Below are 26,195 nucleotides of genomic sequence, written 5' to 3' on the forward strand. Positions count from 1 at the left end.
AAGTAAGTTAGGATTACGGGCATGACCACAGTGAAAGATCCACCTCTGGAACTTCTTCCTACCAAAGGGCGCCTTTCTTATTCCAAACCACGGAAAACGGAGTTTTGTTCTCCATGAATAAACTCCATTACCACGATCCACAAACAAGTACTCAGCGCCATCTAGCCCCATTGTACTATAACTACGCACTTAGAAGTAGAAGAAAAATTTTTCAACTTCCAAATGAATCATAAAAATAGGTAACAAAAGCCATAATTAGAAAATAATACGGATACAATAACAAAATAACAAGCACAAGATTTTTGTTTGAACAGCAGCGAAGTAAAATATTTATGGCAACATTTAGCATTTCTGTTTATGAAAGGAAACGTCACTTTTGACTTTCTGTATTCCTTTTTTCATGAATGTGTAAAATCCATCAAACACTGTGCTTTGTTATGTGTTTATAATATACGGACTTGATTTTTTAGTTAGTGTTAAGTACAATGGCAGATTTTGATGCAATATATCCTGACGAGACGGAACTCGAGGAGAATATAGAGGAGACACATGTGACGCTAGTGCCTGATCCGATCGTGGTTCGAGGGGCTGGGAACATGACAGTGTAAGCTTTTACTTGAGATATCTGTTTAATAACATCAGCTGTTGGCTCCGTACTTCCTCCGTGACTCAATATCTAGGGGCTGCCAGGTCTGTGGGCCGCGGGCTGGAAAGTTATTCTCGACTCTTTGTCACTCGACCTGTGGCATTGAAGGACTATTTCTTTATGCATAATATTGACCAAGCGCCAAATTTCATGGTGTTATACGTTTAATTTACTTGTTACATTATTTATAATCTTGTTTACTGTTGTGTTACTGATTCAATTCCATTGTAATGTATTTTTTTGTAAGTAAACATATTTTGTTATGATTCAGCTTCAAAAAACATTAGCATTTCGAATGTCTTACAGTCTATGGTAGTATTTGTGAAGGGAAAACTCATAAACAGCTACAGTAGTTATGCGAAGTACAAACAAGGTAATTAAACACAAATTATAAGACTGGAAAAAAACCATGACCCAGTTTTTTGCAGTTGAAAATGTCTTGTCTAGTGGTGTAATTTCTCTTTATTGCCAATCATCCTGATACATTGAAGTTGGACATAGTAATACACATTTAACAGGATATACAATAGTTGATAAAACAAGGTTTCTAACTTACAAATAAAGATATTAACTTAGAAGAGTTGATATTATGTAAGAAATAATTCAAATTATGTTTCATATTCTTTGAGCGCAAGACATGGGCACAGATGAGTCAGTTACTCAGCCAGGACAAAGAGCTTTATGTACACAGATAAAGAAAACCAGTACATGAAGTTCTCAGTCAACATTGTTTGTGATTGTTTTTGTTAGCCTAAAGGCATGTTCACACTGTAGACTTACAAAGATAACAAAGGAGTTCTGTTCCTTGTGTTAACTTTAAATGTATATGAGATGAAACATCCATTATTTATGTGTTTGCTTAATATGCATTCAGAATACCTTATCATAACACTGTATAAATTTATTCATGTAGGTTGTTACACAATTTTCCTCGTCTGCGTCGTTCTAAAGATATTTTATTTCAAATACTACTTTGTTCTTGGAAACTGTGTTTTTTGCCAATACATAGAATTATCGTAAAGTACATACTATGGCGATGGTGATATGACCTAATTAACAGGGAACAATTTTTTTGTCTGGGATAATGGTTCAAAAAGGTTGAAATATGGACTATATCATGTAGAATCATGATGGTCTAAATATCTTTCAATGAAAGATAAGTTGATTAAAATATCAATTAACCACTGCTGTGTGAGAAAATGCCAAAAGATAACATACATCAAGTACATAAGAACCTCATTTAAAAAACAATAAAAAACCTACAAACTAAATAATGAATTAAAAACTAAAAGTAACATTTGTTTGTGGTTAGCATTTGTTTTACATAATACAACTATGAATAGTAATACCTAGTATATACAGCGCACAATATAGTAGGTATTATATTAATTAATAATTATAATTATGACTTGTGTATAAATGTTTTACGTCTTTGCAATTAATACTATTTGTTATTGTCATTTATCTGTTTGTAAGGTTGTGTACACATACACAAATGTATAAATACCCTTATTTGTTAATAATGTTAAAACTATCATTATCATACAAGGCAGCATGCTACTTTAACTTGTCAAAACTCTCTTTAGGGTTCCATGCCCAGTGGGTAATACAGGACTCTATTACTAAGCCTTTGTGGTCAGTCTGTTATCAAGCTGTAGGTACCTTATGAACCATGATAGTAAGAATGTCGAAATTTCAAAAAAGTGTACTTTTTTGTTGCTGCTATAATAACAAATACTGAAAACTAGAATTAAATAAATATTTTTGATGGCTTCCATACAACAAACATGATATTATTCATATTGATAACGGTACACATTTGAAATATTCACAGAATATTAAAGGATATTAGAAAGCTGCAATTTAAAGAAACTAATTTATACTATTGATACATTGTTGGTACTGGTCACTCAGCTATTGCAGCTGAATTATCAGTGCATTTAATCTAATATGGCCTGTATCAACACATATCATAAAGATATTTCATGACTCATACATGAGTGAGATTCAATCGGGCAAATAATAGTTTGTTTTTATTATTTTGTGAATTTTACAATAGGTACACTAATGTTGACACTAAAACTATTTTGGTTGTTAATTAAAACAATAAGCAATTAAGATTATGAGTGATTATGCCCAATCCATTATGTTATTAAGTTTTTTAGCAGCCGTTTAATTAATTATGTTATCTTGAGGTACTAAAAGTCAAAGTAGTATCAACTGCTTTCTATCAATAATGAAATTACAGTTAAATATGATAGTAATTTAAATTGTTGTGCAGCTTTAAAATTCAAATCTGAAAAACTTTGCCATTCTAGATATCAAATCTTAATCCTAATACATGCTAGGTACGCCACACAGTTACATCCACATCCCAAGAGAATAATTTCCCGCAACCAACTAAAAGTATAATTTATAAACACAACTTTTTAAACATTTCAGTTTCGGTTTGAGCAACCGTTTCAATGGGGAGTTCCCATCGGGCCTGCAGTCCCGGGTTGCTCCTGAAGAGTACCAAGCAACGGTGGCTCGCATCAACAGTGTGCTGAAGAAGACCTTGCCAGTGAACGTCAAGTGGCTGTTCTGCGGCTGCGTGTGCTGCTGCTGCACTCTAGGATGCTCTCTCTGGCCAGTTATATGTCTAAGTAAACGGGTATGTTGGACTTTTTGGTAGCTTAAACATAGACATAAACTCCTTGAAGCAGAGGTGAAAACAATTCCTTTTTCGAACTATGGCTAATTAGTTGTTGCCATGTGGTTGTACTCGTTTCCCGAGGAGACTATTTCGAGCAGTCGTATAAAAAGTGGCCTTTGTCCTTGTTTTTTGAGACTAAGATTTTGTTTAAAGGACCATGGGCAAAAATGTATGAAGCCTGGGCTCACCCACCAACAGAGATGAGACCATTATGAATATACTTGTAAAGCACTAAATATAAAGATTTAAACTCATTTTTGCGAAGAATCCATGGGGTTATTTTGCTATAAATATTTTTCTCCGACCATAAATAAACTAATATTCTGCAAAAAGTAGTGCTGTTATGGCATTGTAGGTTTTGTTATTGAACACCATTAACTAGTTTTAATTCCAGGTTTAATGTATACATAAAAAATGAAACAGCTGCTAACAGTTAAAATTATTTTTGTTAACATTTCAATCAATACCAATAATAATGTCGTCTAAATATCCTGCCGGTGGATTAAATTGTGTGTGCCTGCCTAACCATAGATACCATATTATGGAAATGATATGAGCACAACTTCCTACTGTGCGTCTACCTGTTAGACACGAGCAGTAATACTGAGCGATGGCATCTCGACACATTTCGTTTCTGTTAACCAGAATGTATACGTAATATGTACGTGCACGAACATCTCTTGACTGTACCTATTCTTCCTCTTAATAGTCACACATGTTGGCGATGGATATTGCATGCTGCTAAATAATTTAATTCATTTTCACGACATACTTCTATCGTATATAAACCATTGCGTAAATGTTCGCTGCAATATGATTTAGCAAGTTCGATTTGATATGACCCAAGCGATATCATGAAAATCTCGTTTATTGTTAGCCGAGGGAAGTCTTCCAGCTGATTTGCTTCCAATGTAATAAATGCTGCTCTTTGTCTATTCAGGTTCCTCAGTTGTACATAGTCGACTTCTATGCCGATGCACCTATGAATAGTTTTTTTTGCTTTTCAGTGTTTTTGGGAGTCGGTTTTATTTTTTCAGTGACAAGCATAGTTGTCACTATCCGCATTTGTGAAAAGTTCTCATCAATACAAATAATATAAGCCCAAACACGAGGTAGTTTACATATTCAGTTGTCGAGTTCCCTCGACCTTCTCCGGTCTCCATCATCAGGTCAGCTCCAAACCTTCACTGTTGCATAGTGTTATCAGACGTACACCTCATTGTCAAGTTTTTAACCTATGCATGCCTACAATTTTCAAAAGTTGCCCTCGATTTCTCAGGGTTTCCATCATCAGATCCTGGCCTGGTGATGAAGGTGGTCCCATAATCCTAGCATAATCAAATCCTGCGAATTAGGTTTTATGTCATGTATAACCAAGCGCACTACGACTCTTAATAATTGTCTTTTTCTACAAAACCTATTTAGGTGCATATCTTTTTTTTGCCATGGAATTGAAGGTAGTGCCCATAGTAACAATTTTAGTACAAACAAAAACCTTCACAACGGCATATGCTATAACTCTGTTGGACAATGAGCCCAATTTGTCTCATGGTCCTTTATGAACAAAATTTTATTTATATCAATTTAGTATCTAGTGCTGTCGTGAAAGCCAGACAGAAACAGTTGCTTTCGCGTTTATAACTTTGTAAGGTTTCAATTTCACAAATCTGATTAATGATTGCTGATGATAGCTGTCAGATTCCAGCTCTTATTTTAGGCAACGGCATAGCTGGCTCAGTGGCTCTATAATCCAAATGCTATCTAGCGCCCATTGTTTAAAAAACACGAGCCAAATTATAATGCCTCTGTCTCCAAAATTTTCTCACACTATGACCTAATCTGAGCGTCTATGACATAGCCATAGAATAGAACTGTAAACTATTTCTAATGACTCGCACAAACACACACACATACACACCGATAAATAAACATGCACGCACACAGCCTCACGTCGTGTCGCCTTAACCTTCAACTTCGAACGTACAATTAACTATCGCAGTGTCATATGAAAGCTGCGACTTATTGATTTATGAGCACACTAGCTGGTGCCCGCGACTTCGTCTGCGCAGGTTTAGTATTTCGAACAATATGTTTACAAATTGTAGCCTATGTGTTATTCTGATGTATAAGCTATATTATTGTAAAGTTTCATTAAAATCCATTCAGTAGTTTTTGCATGAAAGAGTAACAAACATCCATACATCCATACATACAAACTTTCGCGTTTATAATATTAGTAGGATTTTACCGAACACTTGCAATCTTGATATATGTAGAATTAATTGCCTGTAAAATTAATAGTACATAACTATGATATTTAATGACAATATCATAATTATCATCTGCCTAGCCTTTATCCAACTGCTTTGGAGTCGGCTTTAAGTCTAACCGGATGCAGCTGAAAACCAGTGTTACTGCCTATCTTACCTCTGTAACCCAGTCACCCGGGAAAGCCCCTTAGAAAGACCAAATACCAAAATCGTTTAAGTTTAACAACACTACCTCTTGACACTTAACTGGTCACATTTTTAATGACTTGTCTAAGTCTCAGACAAATGGTTAAAATAGCCATTCAATCAAACAGTTCAGTCAAAGGGCTAGCTGTTTGATTGTACGGCTATTCAACCAGTTGGCTGCGACATTCACAACTTTAGATTCTGCTGTTGGGGACGATGAGATGCTGGGGAGTTTGTTGCACCACTTCTTCCCAGCAAAAACACATAGGAAGTGGCGACGGGTGGGCCTTTTGGCGGGCTGTCTCTTGTAAATTTCTGACGATCAAAAAGTGCTGTTTTGAAGCCAAGTTTGAATAAACGATTTTTGATGTTGCGTGTTTAGAACTATGCTAATAATGGTATACACAGTCTAAGCAGAAACGTGAGCAGATAGACCTATCTTTTCAAGAAATGCACATTATATGTCTTATCAAGTTTACATTTTATTCTATTTGTCAGAGACAAAACGAAACAAAGTTTTTTAAATGGAATAATTTCATATTGTTGCCCATAATAATTTGTGCAGATTCTATAATATAATTTATGTTTCTATTGATTAGTTGCAGTTCATTAAGCATACTAGTATTGTTAACTTATATAATGATACTTTTAATTAGTCTCCGTGTACCTACACGTATATACTATAATAAGCATTTACCTGCTTGTAAACAGGATAATTATATTAAATACGTGTTTTGTATTAAAATAAATCTTCATTTGTCTGTATTGTATTTCAGTACAAGCAAATTTACTCATCTCGTACAAATACTGCTTTGAAAATAGAGTTACATTACCTTCTTGTGGAAATAAACCGCTTTAAAAGGCGTTAGATAGGTACAAATCTGTGTCTCATCTCTAAACTGTCTAGTCTAGAGCCTGAGAGACAATAGACTACTTTCATCCCGGTGCGGGAAGAAGTTTTCCTGGGTAATGGGTGAAACCACGAGGAACATTTAGTACAAAATGAGTTTTCTTGCTATTTATTCAGTTAAATAATGTATGTTTGATCTGATATCATCTTGGTCAAAGCATACATAATATACGAGACTGCTCAATCCTTCACGATATTCGAACGATATTATTTATTGAACTACAATGTAGCATATTATATAAGATTGTTGTTCACACTTATAATGTCATCGATCAGCTACGCTTTATATCAATTTGAACGAGTGTTGATTCTAAGAATATGCCAACACAAGCTAACATATTCATAGATTACTAGACACTGAATAAAAATATGCAGCCAAGTAGCCTTCCTCGATAAACAGGCTGTCTAACACTGAAATTTATTCTAAGAAGTCCAGAAGTGAGTTTCCAAACAAACTCGTCAGCTTTGTAAAATTAATCATAATGTTCTATGATTTCAGACGCAGCACTCTCTGAACAAACTGCTGGAATGGGAAAACAGTCGACTTTACAACAAGCTGGGGCTCCGCTGGCGACTCACGAAGCAGCACTGCGACTCCTCCTCCATGATGGAATACGTACTTCTCATAGAATTCATCCCCAAAATACCCATATACAGGCCCGACTAAGCTCTCCAACTTGAGCGTCATAGACTAACTTAACTGTAAATATAACACAAACAAATCATTAATAATACTGAACGTCATTTACAAATAACAAGTAATTTGCAAGGCCAAGCCAATCAATCCATAACAGTAAAAAACAAATAGAAATTGTCAAAATTTCGCGGAAATCACAAAATGGCGGCATTGTTACCGTCGCGTACGCACGACTCGTTAGTTTAACAGCGGGAGGCATTAGCGGTGTCGTTCCTCACATAGTGCTGTTTATTGTAAATATAAGCAAACGGTACATAAACACGGACAAATAAGTGCTAATATTAAATGCTTTATGTGTATAGGTGTTGCATTATATCGCAAGCTTAGACTGCAAATGTTATCGCAATGTGTATATATTTTTTGAAGCTTTTGAAAGCTGCAAAATATTGTTATCGAACTTCTGATATAATAAGTACTGTAACTAGTATTTTAGATGATTGGCTAAGTGCTAGTGCTAGCGATATGTATGGAAACTGTTTAGTTCAATGTGCAATTGTACTGCATCAATACTCGAATTTACACAATTGTATCTTTATATGAACTTACTACAAACTTCGTCTAGGACATTACTTCAGATACTTTATATCTGAATGTTTATGTTATGAAGCACTTTTATACTTACAATTATCTAAATAAACGTAGATTACTGTTTAGTATCAGTTGGTGTAGTGTTTCTTGCTGGCATTTGTCGCTCTGGAGTCTGTCATTGGAAATTGGTTTATGCTCAAAAACATGTGTATTTTATTACGTTTTTTTTAGTTTCTTTTTTACGCTGACCTATTTCGATAAGCAAATCTAATAGCAATTCAAATAGTGGCTGCATACACAAAATGCATCCCATATCAGAAGGACTACATCTTAACACTTACTAATACATAACACATATGAATTACAGCTGTATGTATATTCAGAGACAATGTAAAAGAATAGTTAGTCAGCGCTATTTTTATTCACATTTATTGAACAAACTTTATTGATATAGGTCAGTGGCCATTATTCCCTCAATTCATTCTAATCATCGCAATTGTTCATTCGTATTCCGTTCATTATATTCGTTTATATAATTTTTTAAAGCGTATCTTTATATTGCTTTATGTATGTTATGTACCTGAATGTCCACATTAGTTCAGTAGGAGATAGAACGAAGCAGTAGCGACAGTTAATATCGTGGAGCCGAGTCTAAACTATATGCTAGGGTAATGTTTGGGACTGTGTTATTAGAAGATTAGCTTATATAATGTTATGTAACGTTAGGAGAATCCCGCCCTCTTTTCTCTTTTCAACATGTTGTGAATGAGAGTATCGCGCAGGGCCGACATGACTTATCATCGCTACACTTATCCCTAATTATAAGATTTTAATTGAAACGTAGATCGCTGGGAATGTTCTCTTGCCACCACACGTTTTAGTTATTTAATAGTGGTTGAACGCAACGGTTGAAAAGCGAACAGGGTATGTTGACAGTAAGTTGTAATTTAAGGAATTGTAAATATTTTAAGAACTTATAGATTATTTTTGTTCAAATAATAATAAACTTCACTAAATGTGATGAATACAAACGACTTTCTTTACGACTTGATACTATTTTCAGATTTTTATAGAGAGCTTGAAGCTTTCGAGATCCTTCCGTTTTCGCTACTATTCAGCTCAGCCAATACTCAACATTGTCTTATAAAGAGGTCCCGCGAAATGAAAAGAATTAGACCATCATCAGATCATTATCATCAGACTCTAACGGTAACAAGGTAAGTTTTAATAAAACGAAAAACATAATTGGAATTATTAGATTTATTTTGTTATAAATTACTTCATCATATACACATAAGTAAATACTCAAGGCACTTAACATTATGGTCCCTTCAAATAATACACTTAAAATTATGACACAAACAGAACAATAAAAAATGTACAAAACTGACACCTAAAAGAATCTCCTAGACAAGTATATACTGTAATTTCACGCCCGTGGGCTACATAAGTTTTTAATACTAGGTTTTACGATGTTTTTAATTTTAAATATAAACTAATAGGTACATTCATAAACAAAACGGGTTTGTTTTACGTTGCATCAGCATAATATCAAGAACAACGATGAATTGCAATATCAAGTTTACACGACTAGTGTTAGTTCAATCTCTGGCAATATAGAAGCTTATTGCACTTGCTCGCACCGCGGGTACCACTGCTGATATCTTGATTTACAATAAAACAACAAATCATAATCAAATCAATTAAAACAAATAATCAGATCGAAAAGAGACTACACAACCATTACAAATAATATCTACATTGTCTAATTTAGGGACGTTATTTTACAAGCTCTTATTATTTACATTCAGTCGTGGGAACGTTACTACTCAATATATTAATTTCATAAAAGCCCGAAATGGTAATACAGCAAAAGCGGGCACTTACGTTATTATGGCAACATTAGTGCGAAAACGCAAATAAATCATTATAATTGTACAAATCCATGGCTCACACTTCATTCTCGGATGTATTTGGAAGTTTATTTTAATTTCATTGGCGATAACCCGGACGGATATTGTTACCCTTTACATAATAATCGTATTGCACCAAGGGAAAACAAATCCATCGAAAATCGACTGTAGTCCTGCCATATATATGTAAATACCGTGTATAAAATAGCGACATCACGACAATATGGTAGACGTCAGTCTTGATGTATCAGTATCACATGTTACTCGCAATTTATCTCAACCGCACGAGGAGCGACACGGGCCGCAATTGAACTCCTTGTTTAACTCATTTGAACATAGTTAATGGGGAATTGTCCTTTGAGGCCGTTGCATTCGCCGAAGTACCACTCGTCGTTGATCTTGTACCTGACCTGTATGGTGTCGCCGGTGAGGAAGCTCAGGTCTCCGGGCTGCACGGCTTCGAAGTCGTACAGCGCAGTGGCGACGGCGATCAGCGGCGGCGGCGGCGCGCTCTCGTTCGGCAGCGGGATCTTAATCTCCACGTAGTTGGAAGGAAACAGACCCTGGGCGCCATTCCTCAAACTGCCACACAGCCATTCTTGGTCCACTCGCCGAATCAGCTTTATCTTCGAGTTGGCCTGGAAATAACAATTATACTCATTGAGACATTGAACTGCGCAGTTATCTATTGTAGCCTCATTTCTGAATAGACATTATAGCGTCGATTTTTCACACGATATTGAAATAATTGTCCTTTATTCTTCTTGCTATGACTTTAAAGACCTCCAAGTGCGTGCGTTGGAAAACAGACATTGCCAACACGCGTCACAACCTATGACGTCAACAAGTTGTTCATAAGAAGCAAACAAACAACAGAAATTAATAAAAACTATGTGAACTGAGCGCACTTAAGTGGACGCTGACATTGGTGGCAACGCAGTTATATATTTTACACAATTAACGACTGTCTTGTCTTGTCCAAGGTGTGCTCAATCGGTATCAAAGGACGAAATTCAATTGATCGTGCGTACTGGCGCAATTAGTGACCCAATAAGATGGTAGACACGCGATAGTACATCCTTACATTAAGGATCCGACCTTCTAGAGTAGCGGAGCGTAGTAACCTCTGTCATCATTATTCCTCATTAATTATTTAGTTCTAGCTTCGTGCGGATTGTTTCAAGATTTATAATAACTGAACTCGTGACCCGCTCTGATTCGCTAATCATCATAATTACGAAACGTTGCGTGTTTGTCATTGGTACTCTCACTTGCGAACTGCATTGTGCAGGTTAAAGACATCGGTAGGTATTGATTTAATTAACTTTCCCTGTATAATCAGAGCGACGCTCCGTGACGATGGCCGAACGATAAGTTAGGATTGAAAAACAACGAGGAATCTAGGGATTTACTTATACCCATATGCATTATTTATGTCAAATACTAAAAAACAACATAAAATATGTGCGCAGAATGTCTTCGAACCAATCTTATTCTTGTTTTAATAAACAAACGAGTTATTAATGGAACCGTTATCTAAAGTATCTTATCTCGAGTTTTGCTAGTTCCTAAATGTTTGAAGTGTATTAGTCACACCTACATAGTATGTAATAAGAGGATACACATTAATTATCTAATTTATATCTTATCACAGAATATAAGGTACACAAACAAAGCTTGTTAAGTCTTTAATCTCACGACCGTTACACTTTTTGCGACGTTCCGAACTATAATCATAACAAAAAGAGATAATTTGTGTCCTCATGTTATCTTATTAATATGTCTCGGAAATGCGAAGTTTTTTATTGCCGTCGAAATTATTTGTAAACATGCGAAATTTTTTAATACCTATTTAGAATCCAATACCTATTCAGTTAGTTACTTTTTATAGATGTTCATCGAACCGGATCTTTCAATAAAGGTTAAAAGGAGAGGAGCTGAGAATAATGGTTAGCGTCCACAATATATGCATGTATTGATATAATACATCAATACACTAAGTATATTAATAGTAGTAATGTCGGTTGACCTTTGAGCCTTCATAAGTCATCACTTCATTCCACTACCGCAAGCACTTATCTTACGGACTTTCCTAAAAAATCCCAGACTTTAATTTTGTAATATGTTTCAATAAGGTAGATATTTGTAATAAGTCTTGTTGTTTACTTTTCTGAGAAAATAAAAAGAAACTTCTGTGTCCCTTTGAGAAGCGCTTCTAACAATACATTGCAACCACCCATCCGTTGACTGCGTGGCACTTATGGTAAGATTACACCATGACCGTTCTCTCTACCGGACTATATTGGGAGCTCTATGTTCCATGAATGTAGCGAGTCTCAGTATAAAAGAATATGTAGAACAAAAGTGTCTTCGTATGTAAATAATGTTATAAAAATTATTTGCATATTTCACTAGGATGTCATTTTGTTCAGCCGTTAAATAACAGCCTAAAATCGGACATCTCTCGATTTCTATGAGACTGACATTAACCTACATTGCTTAATTCCACGTTGGTGCCGAGTGGATGTTTTGCTAAATACACGTTTGTCGGTTACGGTACAGTTTAATATACTAAATTGGTTTAATTGGATTTTTCCATACGGCATGTGGCTTCGCGCACAGCTGACGTAGGTAGCCTATCTGCTGAATCGTCTGGCGAATTTATTGAATACACGTGACGACAAATATGTTAACAATAGTAAAAATTCTTTGTACAACCGAATCGAATGATGTTAAAATATGTGTTGTGTCGAGATTCCATTAAAATAATGATGTTAATAAAACCATATGACACGATCTCGATATTACAGGGAAGTTGCGACGATAACAAGTTCCTGTCAAAGTGATAATGCGGCGCTCGATGCAAAACATTTTATCAATAAAATTGCCAACACGCATGTGATTTCAAAATATAATAATAAACAATAATTGTTGAAAACAGACACGATATACGCCCCAAACAACGAATTCCCGGAAAGCGAGTTACGCGGTCCGGCGACCAACCACGTTTTTCACGTAACGGATACCGCGGTTCATTGTGCGTTGACTGACGTCACTAGGTACATGTGTTCCTATGTGGAAAGGCAATGCACATGCTAATGCGGAAAAACAACCAATAAATATTATCGCTGCAAATTTGAACAATTGGCTAGCATTGTGCGCACTCGTAACATCTATAGACCTGCCTTTGAATTCTAAACATCGGCTACAAAGCAAATGGTTATCTTAAGCGACACATATCTGTTACACAGGCTTTTGTGTTCAACTATTTATTATTCACATAGCAAACCTTCATTCATTGATTCTTCGACGCAAAAAACTACGTCACGTCAACTCATCGTGATGGATTCAAAATCAGTTTCTGGGTTATGGAACTAGAATAACAAATTTTCGAATAGCTCGAAAGATAGCTAGAACATCGTGTTTGCAACATTACAACGCCCAAACAGAAATAAACGGTACAGAACTGTGTTTACATGGACATTAACCCATTCCACATTCAAATACGTGAAGCAACTGCATGATAAAACCATAGCTATTGCTATATCACTTACACAATTACCTATACTAACGTAACTTTAACGGAATAAGTATTCTTTCAATTCTGGAAAATATAATAAAAGTCAGATTGACGCCCTCCACGGTTGCCTAACGATTTTCTAGCAGTAAACCACTCCTACAGTTCATACTATGTATACGCAACTTGTATGAATTCGAAAGTAGTGCACAGCGAACTTTAAGGTGGGATTCCACCAAAAAAGACATGTAGCACATTAGTTTGCAAAAATCTTATGCTGATCTCGTACTGGGCTTGCATTTGTTAAGCGCACAACTGTGATGCGTCACGGTGCCGCATAGTTCAGCTTACTAGTGAAATCCCACCTTAACAAGTCTCGCCAAGATATCACTTTAATTACTTGTCTTCTTTATTTATAAGTAACCCTTAGGATCTACGCAACAGACTACTTTATCGTCATTATCTAGTTATAAAGAGCTTATAATCTAGTCGACGAACAAAGACATACAAATGGATATTAATGTCACGTAGTTTTTCCATATCAGGCACAAAGGTATATTAGTTGCGATTTCCTTGCAAACTGGACGTACGTTTGATATAATCTTCTAGTGGGACTGTACGGTTGTATCTTAAATTAGTACCGGAACTCTGATCCCCAGCTCAGCAAAATAGCAGAGTTAACGTTTCGTTTGATACTTCGTCGTACTGCGCACATATCGTTCCAGTTTGTTTAGATTTAATATTAAAACAACAAACAGTATGAAATTGTGTAAATTTCACGTTTTCGCAACGATTGCATACGTGTACGTGATCATTTAATTTGTAGAGAGCAAAAATCAAATGTTCTAGAATATTTGTCATTTCAGAGCTGTCTTTGTAATGCAAATCGGTAATAAAGTAAATAATTTTGTACTTATTGTTTTATCTCTTCTCATTGTGTTAACAAGTGGACAAAAGGATAGCTAAATGATTAGCTGTTTGTTAACAACTAATTAGATATAATAAAATTATTTTTATTGCTTTCTAAAACAGAATGCCATGTTTCAAGGAATCCATCTAGAAAACTAAAAAACATTTAGAAATGATTTCTAAATATTTATATGTGTAATGGTTATTGGTTGCAATAAGTTCTATCAGCTGGCTATATCGGCAAACATGGTTTGAGTTTGGCTTGCAGATCTGACGTGAATTATAAGTAGTTTTACAGAGAACATACTTGTATACTTAAATTGTAAAACAAATGACGTATTTACTTGGGACAGTTACTTTTCACCGGTAAAGCATTCTTGAGTCGCCTGGACATTACTAATTGTTAACAATTTCCCGTATAAACACAAATATTGATACATCGACCTTAAACTTGTTTCGTAAATACAGAATTTTAAACCAAACGACGCGATACTTACACCAACAAAACAATTTCTAAAAATACTCAGGTGTTTTGGCGTCATGCCACGGGATGTAAACAAAGTAAAATCACCTAATATTTAGCAAATTGCTTTCGCGAGTCTTCTAGATATCTAAGCCAGCGATATCTAAAGCCGTTCGCATACAATCCTATGATAATAATGTAGGAACTAGCAACTCACGAGAATTTGGCAATAAATTCGACTTAATAAATATGTAAATCATCTTAAGCAGACTTACCGAAAAGCATAAATCGTCTGGATGATCAGTGAAGTAGTCGAACAGAGCAATGGCGTAAGGCTCTTCATCTTCATCACTGTTGGCAAGTTGTTCAGGCGCGAAGTCAGGAATGTCAGCTGGCCACGAAGTCAGGTCTTCGTCAGCATCAGCTGGAGGCGGCGGCGGGGGGATGGTCGGCATAGGCGGCGAGGGTTCCCTCTCTGGAGAACATTCTTCATCATCCCACCCGAGCGACTTCGTTTCCTGCACCAAATCGCAAAAATAACTCGGTCAAGTCATAAAAGCGGTATGTGTGTCAAAATTATATGTTGCATATTTGCCTCGGATGTGATTTTAATATGAATTTTAACGCTTCTGTATATGGAGTTATAAGTATAGTTGTTGAAGGTTATCGCCATTATAAATCCGCATATAACTCAGTAATAATTTAAGAAGGCAATGTATGTTTTTCAGAGTAATAAGTTAATTAAATACTGAGATAGACAAAAAATCTGCAGGGAAAAAAACACAGTTTCCTTTGAGAAGTGTACCTAAGCAACCAAAATGTTTAGTCTTGGTTAAAACCCGCGTGATTCACGCATATTAGCGAGATAGAAGGCCTCGTGTATTCAATGCGCTTGTTTTTAAACCTGCTAATAGGTGATTTACTAAATGTTTTTATAGATCTTAAGTAAAACGTTTGTTTAGTAATCATAATAACAACTTCTGACGCGTTTAATATAATCATCATTGCGTAATACTGTATGTGCTGCAATATTCTAGATAAAACATTATCTCATGCTACTTCTATCGAGATAAATCGTAAAATATGTATGATATCAACAGTTTCCATAAGTTGTTTGAGAATAATCATTCGTCTTCTATAACATCTTATAAGAATATTATAAGAGGCAATTTTTGTGAGTTCGTGACTTTTAAGGGGATGATCTCTGGATCTGGAAACTGATTCTGAAAATTCTTTTACCAATAGAAAGCAACGCCATCTGTTAATAGGCGGAAACGACTTAATAAAATACAAATTTGCATAACGTTAAATCTTGTTTCACACATGGATACCAAAATAGAATTCACGAATTCTAGACATTATCTTTTTCCTTAGTCAAACAAATCTATAGGTGATAACACAACGTGAGATGTTTGAGTGCCATGTTTTTTATTGATTATTTTAATACGAAAATAAGGCATTCAAAAGCGACGAAATTTCCACAGTCATCGAAAGTGTGAATCATCAAAGAGCATGCCTTTTAGAATCAGGATGTCGTTTAATAAATACATCTATTGATAAAACATGTATGTTTTGGTTATCTAAGGAGCATGTATTGTAGATATTGTAAGGAATCGCATACAGATTCTATAAACCAGATAAATATTATTCGCTGGTACAAATTCCAATTGTTTATTCTTACAGCCCAACCGATACATAGGTACGGCTGAACACCTATGTCAGACTTTTTGTAGGACAGATATTGGGACCGATTTTGTGTAAGTCGTTCTGAATTACCACTATTGCTATCAGTGCTCTATTTTTCTCCTACAAAAAATCGGTCACCGTTTATCGGACGTGGGCGAGCATTCTAAGGTGATACACATTAGTCACCGGAATGAAGTTAATGACATTATGAATGCTATGTGCACAACCGATACCAATAGATATGATTAGATACCCACATTACAACATTACTTGTTTTTATATCGTTTTAATGAAAACTCACAATTAAAACAACGGCTCACGGACGTTTTGATAATTATCGTGCAAATTTTAAAGCACCTCAATTAATGGTACGGTCATGATCACAAATAGCATGCATGCTTAGCGCTCATTGAGGTCTTGAATGCCGCGACCTGATACCTGCCTCATATTTCTTTGTTCTCATGTATTTTTGGGAATTTTAGACTTTGAACTTCCAAAAGCTAACATTCGTGCTTAAATTCCTATCTAATTCTTCCGGTATAATAGTGATTAACAATGACTAACAGTAGATATGATAGTGCAGTATCATATCAGTAAATGATTCGTCGGGAATTAGAGCAGAGGCGTGCTCATTCATTTTGCATAATTAAAACCTCGTCAAGTAGCTTTTAGTTGCAAATATTAGTAAGGAATCCATCCATTTTGAATTTGTGATTGGACCAGCAATTCATAGGCAGACAACCTTCAAAATTATACTTCGATTCTAATAAATAATACTGGTGTAACAATATACCAAGACTATGCTAAATATCTAATCCTAATAGCGTTAAATAACAATCCAAAAAGTTTACCGAATTCATTACTATTTACGGAAAAGAGAAATCAAGGAGACGTAAGGTACTTACGAAACTGTCGCCAAATCCATTAGAGACTTTCTGTATAGGCGTGGTGGTGTTCACAGTCATCGTGGTCACTGGGAAACTGTTTCCAAACGTAGTCTTCAGCAAGGCAGAGTTGTCCGGCGGCTTCGGCCTGGCTGGCTTCGCCCTTATTATTGTCGGCCCCTTCAGGATCGGAGCCGACACGTGGCTCGTAAAGTTACTTGCAGCCTCATAAATATTATCCTTAACCAGTGTAGGCTTCTTCTTCAAAGGAGGTTTGGTGACTGCAGGCTGTGGCGAAAATGGATCCACAGCAGTAAAATCATCCATTGTGTCCTCTTTATGCACAGGTTTCCTCGTGTTCAGAAATAGATCAAAATCATCCTCAAAACCACTCTCAGCTTGTGAGGCATTACCTCCATTATGAGCGTTGTGGTGGTTGGTAGATGTAGTGGCATCAGAACCAAAGCTGTCCACACTTAAACCATCACTGCTGGACCTTGTGGTGAACGTGGGTGAACTGGGAGGTGACGACAGATCTATCAAAGCACCCGTTTGCACATTCTTTGGCTCACATTTTGGGAACATTTTATGAGTGTCCACTTCACTGTTTGTATCTGTTGCACTTGGTTGGGCAGTATAAATATTTTGATTCACTACTACTTTAGATTTACGAGATAATAGGGAAGAGAGAACTGTTGGCTTCCTTATAAAGTGTGAAGGTTTAGCAGGAACATCCGGTTGCTTGGCAACCTTTGGTGGTGGTGGACGAGGCGGTGGCTTCTTTTTCTGTGTGAAATGTGGTGATGGCTCAAAAACATCTGCACCAAAAGGGTCATTGTCCCAGTTTGTAACAGGGGAGTATCTGTTTGCCATGCCAGGGACGCCTGGAGCTGGCCGAGTTGGGCCTTTCATGTCTGTCAACAAACAATAATGTTATAGACAACCAGTCTCATCCTCTGATGAAAATACATTTGTTGGAGTCACAAGAGACTTAAATAACATTATAACTAATTCTGTGAATAATTCATAATTCTATAGCCTTGACTAGCAATGGTGCTTTATTATTTTAACATAATTAAAATTGTAATTTATTAAAATTATTGAGACCTGTTTGTATCAACTCCCCTGCAGTATAAGAGGTATTTTAACAGATTTTAATCCTACTGGTGATGTTTCTAAACAAGTCGAGAAATCTTAAACTACACTGAAACACCAGTTATTAAAACACATTAAGGCAAAAAACCCCATATAACTTGTTTGAAGATTCTAGCAAGAAATGACTCATAGAGCTTAACAATTCACTAACACATAAAATGGTAAATAAGTTACGCAAAAAATCACCCACAAAACTTACTTTTAAATTCTTATTAGAAACACTTATAACACAAATAATAACACCATAGTATTCACCAAGGCTTTGGCTGTTACATTAGCTTAATCCGTAAATCGCAATTTCGAACACAAATGCGGCTAGTGATGACAAAGATCGAAACAAACTGGCTACAACTGTCTGTGGCAGTCTGTAAGCAATTGTTTGATAAAGTGCCGCGCAATCAGCCACTAGTCAACTCGCGATAAAAATATTATGATATTGGGATCCACCCACTGAACACTAATGCACACCACTCCGCAGTGATTCCAACTCTGAACTCAGTATCGCGTGCCAGGTACGGCGCAGGACGGCCTTGATAGAGTTCGACGTAATCGCGTCAAAGGATTGTTACGGACAAGTTACTCCTGTGCTCAACTACTTACTCTACTCATAAAGCTATTAGTGCTCAAATAATGGCTAATACGTACCCTTAAATAAATCCATAACGGCCACGGCCACTTCTGCAGTGCAGGCATAGAACAATGGTTTAGTTTGACATCGTTTTAGTTGAGACAATAACAAATCAATTTGAAAGCCACGAATCCATCAGATTGCGCGTTAACGTAATCAATTTTCCCTTAACGAACTAATCAAAAATAAACACAAACTGTAAACAAATTACAATATCACATTTAATTTTGCTACGTTTGGTTTTAATTATTTTCTTGACCCTTCGAAAGGAAATTGTTGTTAATTTAACGTTACTCTATTGCCTTTGCCTATTCATTCTGCCCATAGAGTATAGTAAATAGATTGGGAAATTCTGCCATTCATGTTAGCATGTTCCATCTCTTTCACACTCGAAATTAAGATATATTTCTATCCTGCTGTCACTTTCAGGCATAGACGGGGATTTTTAAAATAGGTGTAGAAGATGGAAATTGCACAATGGACCTTCTTGCACCACTAAGCACTAAATAAATTAAATTAACCACCATTATACTTAGAAACCCAAAACTGAGTGAAGAAAGCGATAGCGATTAGCAGCCTCCGGCTTCTGGCCTGACTGATAAAATATAGATCCCGCTTCCTCAGTTTTCACACTACCTTAGGGTCAGGACCCTGGCTGGACCAATATTGGAATTACGATAAAATATCACTACCACGATAATACATTCTGCTTCGATTATGTTCATTCTGATTGAATTAGTAGTCTTAATGTATTTTGTAAGCAGTATGGGGTCTACACACCAAAGCCGCTGACCCGGCGGCACAGCCCGGCGGCACGACTGCCGCGGCATGTGGTGGTCTAGTAATTGTCAAATACTCTATGAAAGCCGGCGGCATGATTGTACAAAATACGGCCGGCGGGTTGGGCCGCCGGGCTGTGCCGCCGGCATCAGCGGCTTTGGTGTGTAGACACCTGTAGAATCTGGAAAAAAAATGGAAAAAAAACTACAAGTGGGACTATTTTTTGTCTGTTTGTGTTTCGTGTATATAGTTTTTGACATTTTAGTCAGTAGTCACAAGTCAAGTGTCAATGTCATGTATGCTGCAATTGGGGTCTGTTTTGAGGTCTGGTGTCCCAGCTGATCTGGAAAAATGACTCTATAAATAAATAAACAATAACAGTCTGTAAACAGATACAAGTACAATGTCGACTGATAATATATTGTTGTTGCCCATCGATGTTTTAGTTAATATATTTAAGAAGTTAAAATTATCAGATCTTCGAAATGTAATGTTGACCTGTAAGACGTTCCATAATCTGATCAAACATGATAATACAATTTGGAGACCCCATTGCCGAAACAAATTGATGATCTTAAACCGCAGGTAATCTAGGAAATCATAACTCTTAGTACATTCCTGATAATACTGTCAACATTAGATACTACTATGTTAGACACATATGTACATGTGTAGTAAATAAATAATGTATTTAATATATTTCAGTTCAGCACAAGAATTATGGTATAATCGATGCAGAACGTCCCATAACTGGTGCAAAGGCTTTTACAAAACGAAAGTAAAGACAAACATGTTTTTCCTAGATTGACATAAATAAGTTTAACGTTGTAAAAAGTTATTACTACATAATTAAATATTGCTCTCCACAGATGATAGTTCACCACTACACCAACTACATGCCATGGTTAATATTTCCCAACTCAGAAGTTTTAGTGGTATCCATGGGGTCGGAACTTTATTCATATGCTACAAATAAGTATGGTACACTGAATTATAAAGAGGATCTATGGAAATTAGAGGTGCCCAAGATAAAGAGGAGTGATGTGAGAACTAATGACATCTCTCGATTTGTATTGCGGAACAATTTTATGGTTTGCGGTAATAGGTTTGTATTACACTTGCTGTTTTCCCGCAGCTTCACTTTTGTCCCGTAGCAACTGCTGTCCATATTGTAAAATAACTTTCCAAAAGTGAAAGAATTTTTCAAATTGGTTTAGTAGTTTTGGAGCTAAAGGTTTAAATAATAAAAAGGTTTTCTCTTTATTAAATTAGTATAGGTGAATTCCTTTCTAATTAATTGTTAGGCACTTTTGTACAATATTGTAATTCAATTAAATTAATAATGGTATCCTCTTACAAGCTTAATGAAAAATATATCTCAATTTTCAGAGATGGCTGTACAGCAATATACAAAGTCAACAATATAAGAAGGAGGCCATGGCTACAGTATCACATACAAGACTGTCACGATAATGGCAATGTGGAAGTCTCAGCGGTTGAGCTAATAGACGGGAGAAATCAATTGATGCTTATAACAGGATCCACTCAGTGTGCTAGCATACAATTCTGCAGTTTAAGAAAAGACAATAGTGAAAACAAAACATTCATCCATAAAGGCAGTGATTTGAGTATGTCTTTCTATTTTACATATACAACCTTATTTCAAAGCGTGGCTAATTCACACAATAATTTTATCAGTTTTTTTTTTTAATTTCAGATGTACTAAATATATCTGTGTATAAAAATGCTGGCACAAAATGCATGGCGCTAAATAATGCAGCAGATAAATTAGCGATAGGTCTCAATGGAAATAGTAAGCCCCTAGTGCTTGATGTCAATAGGTAAGGACACATTTTGTTAACATACTTTTAACTAATTATAAAACAATAGAAAATCGTTCATGTCTGGCATATCTCTGGCTTACATTGTACTGTAATATACTATACTGGGTTAAAGGATGATACAAAATCACATTTATAAAGTAGAAAAGTTTATTTCTACCAACACTATAGAAGTAATATTTAGGTATTATTTTAAATGAAAGTATGTATTATTCCAGCCCCAGATTCCTGGTAACGGCAGATGCTACAAATAATCGCAAACAAGCAGTGCGTGACATACAGTGGCATGATGAAAACACTATAGTATATGTCACTCACTCAGGGCTGCTGGAAATGATTGATATAAGGACGAAAGAAATGGTACAGTCTCCTTTATATTTCTTGAATTTAAATCTTCTATTAATATTAGAGCAAGCGTTTCACTCCACCGTGCGTCCTCAGGCACGGTGGAGGGATGACTTGCGAGACGGCTGGCAGGAGCTGGATGCGAGAAGCCGAAAATCGATCTCAGTGGCGTGCACTTGGAGAGGCCTATGTCCAGCAGTGGACTGCGATAGGCTGATGATGATGATGATGATGAAGCATTTAAAAAAAATGTTGCAGTTTTGCACTACCTATTTATTAGATAGTTTTATTAGATTCTAATAAGACTGAGCACTTCCTTATATTTATTTTGTTATGTGTAATAAATAATATTTATAGATAGTGTATAAAAAGAGATGCACTCTACTAATACACAATATTTTATTTTCAGATCTACAGCACAAGAGATCCTTTTCAATCAACACTTTACTGTGTGAAATCTGATGGTCATAATGCTATTGTAGTGGGATCGGCGGAATATTCACGTTGCGTGCTATTTGATTCACGCAATCAAAATAATCATGTTCAGGTTGGTCTTTTGCCCTCCTTAAAATAGCATGTTTATAATATTATGCTAATTAATAAAATTGGTTTAGGCCATGGAGAATAAAATGACTAGTGGAGATGCCATAAAAAAGTAGTAGTAGTAAAAAAAGTAGCGCGCCAAAATGCGGCTATGCGGGGGACGAGGAACGTTACTGTGTCCGCTCTTAAAAGCACTTTGAAACCCGCCCATTAAAAAAAAAAACGTTCACAGAAGTCTTCAGAGAACACGAACGCGTCGTTTTTTCACTTGTACCTGATCGTTTTTTTCGTGGCCGCCGTACGAATTTGACCTACGTGCATTATGCCATCTCCGCTTATTCTTCCCTACTCCTTGGGTTCAGCTATTAATTAAATCATTTGTTATTCTTTCCAGATGTATTTTACGCAAAGAAGAACATCACCTGTATATAGTTTAGAATTTGACGCGCACCAGTTGGTGACTGCAGTGGATAGGGGAGTGGGTACATTGAACTTCAATCTTATTATTCCTACAGAAAGACAAAAAGATTACTCTCATGTATTTTTCTGATAAGCAATACATACATAATTAAATTAATATATTATTGTATTATAATTATAAATCTTTTATTATACTTACGTATAAAATGCCAGTCCATCTGCAATTACCCCCGCTACCCACGTCGACCATGAGGGTGTCACCCGCTGGCCAGGCTGTAGGTAGACAGATCCCAGGGGTCCAAACATTACCCTTTTGCCGCTTTTGCTTATTTAGATGTTCGTCCTTGACTTATTAATTTTAAGTTCAAACGGTAGTTTTGAATTAACGTCGTTACAACGTCCAAAACTAGGTACCCTATGTATGTATATTCTAAAATTTTAATTCTAAAACAGGACTTCTATCAACCCCCCGTTTAACCCCATAAATAATAGATTTTGGTAAAATCCTTCCTTAATGCATGTCTTCCCTATATAAAGAACCTACCTCCCTTCAAGTTTGTAGGAGTTTATAGTTTCTGAGATTTCGTAATTTATCAGTGTGTAGTATTTCGCTTTTAACCGTTTAACCTGGTTTTACTCGCGTTCCGAGGGAATGACTTCCCGTACCTGGGTAAAGTAAAGCCGATGTCACACGGGGATATTGTACCTTCCGAACAGTGCTCCTAGGCTGTGCACATCGTGCGCGCAGTACTCGATTTTCTAGATAAATGGGCTATCTAACACTGAAATAATTGTTCAAATCGGATTCCTGAGATTAGTGCGTTCAAACAAACAAACAAACTCTTCAGCTTTATAATCATGCTACAAAGAGTGTGCTAAGTGTGAATGTGGAAGGATGGAGAGGCAGAGGTAGACCGAGGAAAAGATGGATTGATTGCCTGAAAGAGGACATGAAGCAGAAGGAAGTGGATGTAAGTATGAAGTCTGACAGAGAGGAATGGAAGAAAAAGACTTGGGAACAGGGCAAGAAGATGATGACTATGATGATATATTATTTGGCCTATTACGAAGTTATATGAGAATTACTCACAGGGCAAATGATTTAATTGGAGAAATTACAGAAAGATTTTACTAGCCAGTGCCCATACAGCCATTTTTGGTCGCAGATATGATAAAGATGTAACAAGTCGCAACAGTTTCGTAACAGGTACGACACAACGTGACTGTGTAGGGATTAGTTTTTATGTGTTGTAACGGTTCCGTAAAAATGTGACGGAAACTAGATTCAGTAACTTTGTGTGGTCGCTGTTTCGATACTTTACAGCTTAAGTTGTAACCACACATTTTAGAAACTTTGCGTTTGGTTTGTAACCAGTGTGCAATGTTGACACAATTGTGTTGTAACGGGGTAGTAACATGTGTAGTCGATGTTCCAGAACACTTTAACCTAACTTGCATATATAAAAACATGACGAGAGCCAGTTATTCTCAAACTGTCTATGTTTTCGTCTGCATCAGGACCGCCGTCACAAATCACCGATCCTCTCGAAATACATATAGAGAGTTGCTACCTAATTGCTAACAGCTACCATTATTATTGTAGGGTAGCTGTTTGTAACTAATATATCAAGACGACCAACACCTTAGTCTGCCCGTGACCATGGATGCTGTAAAGGATCCGAAACGTCGGGATTAAATAATATAATATAACCGCGATAAAATCCGTAAAAGTAGTTTTATTTAAATGTCTAATATTCGCGTAAGTGTCAGAAATCAATAAGCTACCATTAGTTGCTACCAATTGCTACCCTCGTGGTTTTGAAGATATTCAGCATCCTAAGGTGACAGCCATTCTGATATCAGGATGGCGTCACTTTTCCCAGTGTGAAGAAACGGCGCAAAAGTATTGAGTTTTTTTTCACCCAGAGTTGCTACCTAATTGCTACCCTCCAGAATTGAATTTTACCCATTTTATTGAACTTAAAACTTATTATTTTCTAGGCCATTTACAGGAAAACAGTACGGAATTTCGTACCGAGGAGCTTATTGGTATAGTCCCTAGTCCCTACCCTAGTGCCAAAGTTTCAACTTTCGAGCTCCAAATCGCTGTTTTTTCTTTTTCTCGGCCAAAACAAGACGTCTTCGTCTTTAACCCAAGTACCTACTCGGTACAAGCGATATTAATTCTGATGAGCCTTCTTTGGTTAGAACAATGCAAAAAGGCATCTTGATAAAAACTTTGGAAAACACTGTAACCAAATGTTAAGAGAAACCATCTTAAAAATCTAGTAATTTTGTTACAATTTACCGTAACATGTCGACACGTGTCGACACATTATCGTAACTTTGTGACTAGTTGCGACGAGCATATTTTTCATAACAAACATCAAAAATGTTTTTTCATAATTCATTATTTATCAATTTTATGAGTAAATCTTGCTAAAATAATTTGTATTAGGATTAAAATATTTGATATTGTATTTAAATGGAAGCTTTTGAGCACTCGATGTGCATCATTTTATATTTTTATTTTATTTAACAAAAGTTTTTCTTTCGCCAGAATTATTAAAACATGATATTACGGTGGCGCGTTGGAAATATCAACATATTCAACGAAATTACACAGTAAACTTTTTTTCCCAATAAGATTTGAGCATTATTAATAAATGAAAACTAAAACTTTGTTTACTTCATTATCATTATCATACTTCAACCATCATTATGGGATTTCTTGTATTTTGTATTATTTCGTCGTGTCACTCACACACGAGCCAACGAAATTGATCGAACGAATGAATGATTGAATGATTAGTGCTAACTCTGGTTAAAATACGGTAACAATGTTACGACACGGCGACGTAAATTAGAAACCAAATGTTACTTGTTTATTGTGTCGAGATCTTCCCCATTTTTAGTTGCAGCGACGGCGCTAACACGGAACGTCGACGAGATTATGTTTCGAGATAGATCAGTGTCGACGCTAAGTGTCGAAACGGTTACGTTATGTTCGCAAAAATGGTTATATGGGTGAGTACGGCGCTTTAGAGCCTTTTCACATAATTCGGAAAAATGTTTTTATGATCAAAATCAAGGTGGTTGTAGTGGCCTCTATTCATTCGATAGCCAATCTATCCACTATTCTATATCTATGTTTAGGCATGACATTGACAGGCTGACAA

General features: G+C 36.1%; 3 protein-coding genes across 4 annotated transcripts; 2 read left to right on the forward strand and 1 right to left on the reverse strand.

Moving 5' to 3' along the window:
• Positions 1–341: 341 nt before the first annotated feature.
• Positions 342–7,512, forward strand: LOC110376830 (cysteine-rich hydrophobic domain-containing protein 2). Its single transcript, XM_021335440.3, has 3 exons — positions 342–604; positions 3,089–3,299; positions 7,207–7,512. The coding sequence occupies exons 1-3, from the start codon at positions 486–488 to the stop codon at positions 7,372–7,374; spliced, it is 498 nt and encodes a 165-aa protein (XP_021191115.1). The 5' UTR covers positions 342–485; the 3' UTR covers positions 7,375–7,512.
• A 1,662-nt stretch (positions 7,513–9,174) lies between these two features.
• On the reverse strand, positions 9,175–19,403 carry LOC110376801 (uncharacterized). 2 transcript variants are annotated; one of them, XM_021335402.3, is made up of 4 exons: positions 19,105–19,403; positions 17,326–18,218; positions 15,010–15,252; positions 9,175–10,483 (listed from the first exon to the last, which is right to left on the reverse strand). In XM_021335402.3, the coding sequence occupies exons 1-4, from the start codon at positions 19,118–19,120 to the stop codon at positions 10,166–10,168; spliced, it is 1,470 nt and encodes a 489-aa protein (XP_021191077.3). In that variant the 5' UTR covers positions 19,121–19,403; the 3' UTR covers positions 9,175–10,165. The 2 variants fall into 2 exon arrangements, with proteins under 2 accessions (XP_021191077.3, XP_021191078.3); XM_021335403.3 differs by having other exon boundaries at positions 18,659–19,403.
• Positions 19,404–20,144: 741 nt separating this feature from the next.
• LOC110376815 (uncharacterized protein) lies at positions 20,145–23,191 on the forward strand. The gene is made up of 8 exons (XM_049837610.2): positions 20,145–20,452; positions 20,573–20,645; positions 20,737–20,972; positions 21,257–21,495; positions 21,585–21,708; positions 21,927–22,068; positions 22,463–22,600; positions 22,991–23,191. Exons 1-8 carry the CDS (start codon positions 20,271–20,273, stop codon positions 23,144–23,146), a joined length of 1,290 nt encoding a protein of 429 aa, XP_049693567.2. The 5' UTR covers positions 20,145–20,270; the 3' UTR covers positions 23,147–23,191.
• Positions 23,192–26,195: the final 3,004 nt, after the last annotated feature.

The sequence above is a fragment of the Helicoverpa armigera genome, chromosome 23 (assembly GCF_030705265.1).
Source record: "Helicoverpa armigera isolate CAAS_96S chromosome 23, ASM3070526v1, whole genome shotgun sequence".
In the NCBI taxonomy this organism is placed as follows: Eukaryota; Metazoa; Arthropoda; class Insecta; order Lepidoptera; family Noctuidae; genus Helicoverpa; species Helicoverpa armigera.

Coding starts and splice junctions, on each gene's coding strand:
- LOC110376801 (XM_021335402.3), bottom strand. Junction 15,253..17,325: donor ATGGATTTGGCGACAGTTTC/GTAAGTACCTTA, acceptor GATTTGGTGCAG/GAAACGAAGTCGCTCGGGTG. Junction 10,484..15,009: donor CAGACGATTTATGCTTTTCG/GTAAGTCTGCTT, acceptor TGTTATTTCCAG/GCCAACTCGAAGATAAAGCT.
- LOC110376815 (XM_049837610.2), top strand. CDS start 20,271: ATGTCGACTGATAATATATTGTTGTTGCCCATCGATGTTTTAGTTAAT. Junction 20,453..20,572: donor TTGATGATCTTAAACCGCAG/GTAATCTAGGAA, acceptor AATATATTTCAG/TTCAGCACAAGAATTATGGT. Junction 20,973..21,256: donor TTTATGGTTTGCGGTAATAG/GTTTGTATTACA, acceptor CTCAATTTTCAG/AGATGGCTGTACAGCAATAT.
- LOC110376830 (XM_021335440.3), top strand. CDS start 486: ATGGCAGATTTTGATGCAATATATCCTGACGAGACGGAACTCGAGGAG. Junction 605..3,088: donor GGGGCTGGGAACATGACAGT/GTAAGCTTTTAC, acceptor TAAACATTTCAG/TTTCGGTTTGAGCAACCGTT. Junction 3,300..7,206: donor TTATATGTCTAAGTAAACGG/GTATGTTGGACT, acceptor CTATGATTTCAG/ACGCAGCACTCTCTGAACAA.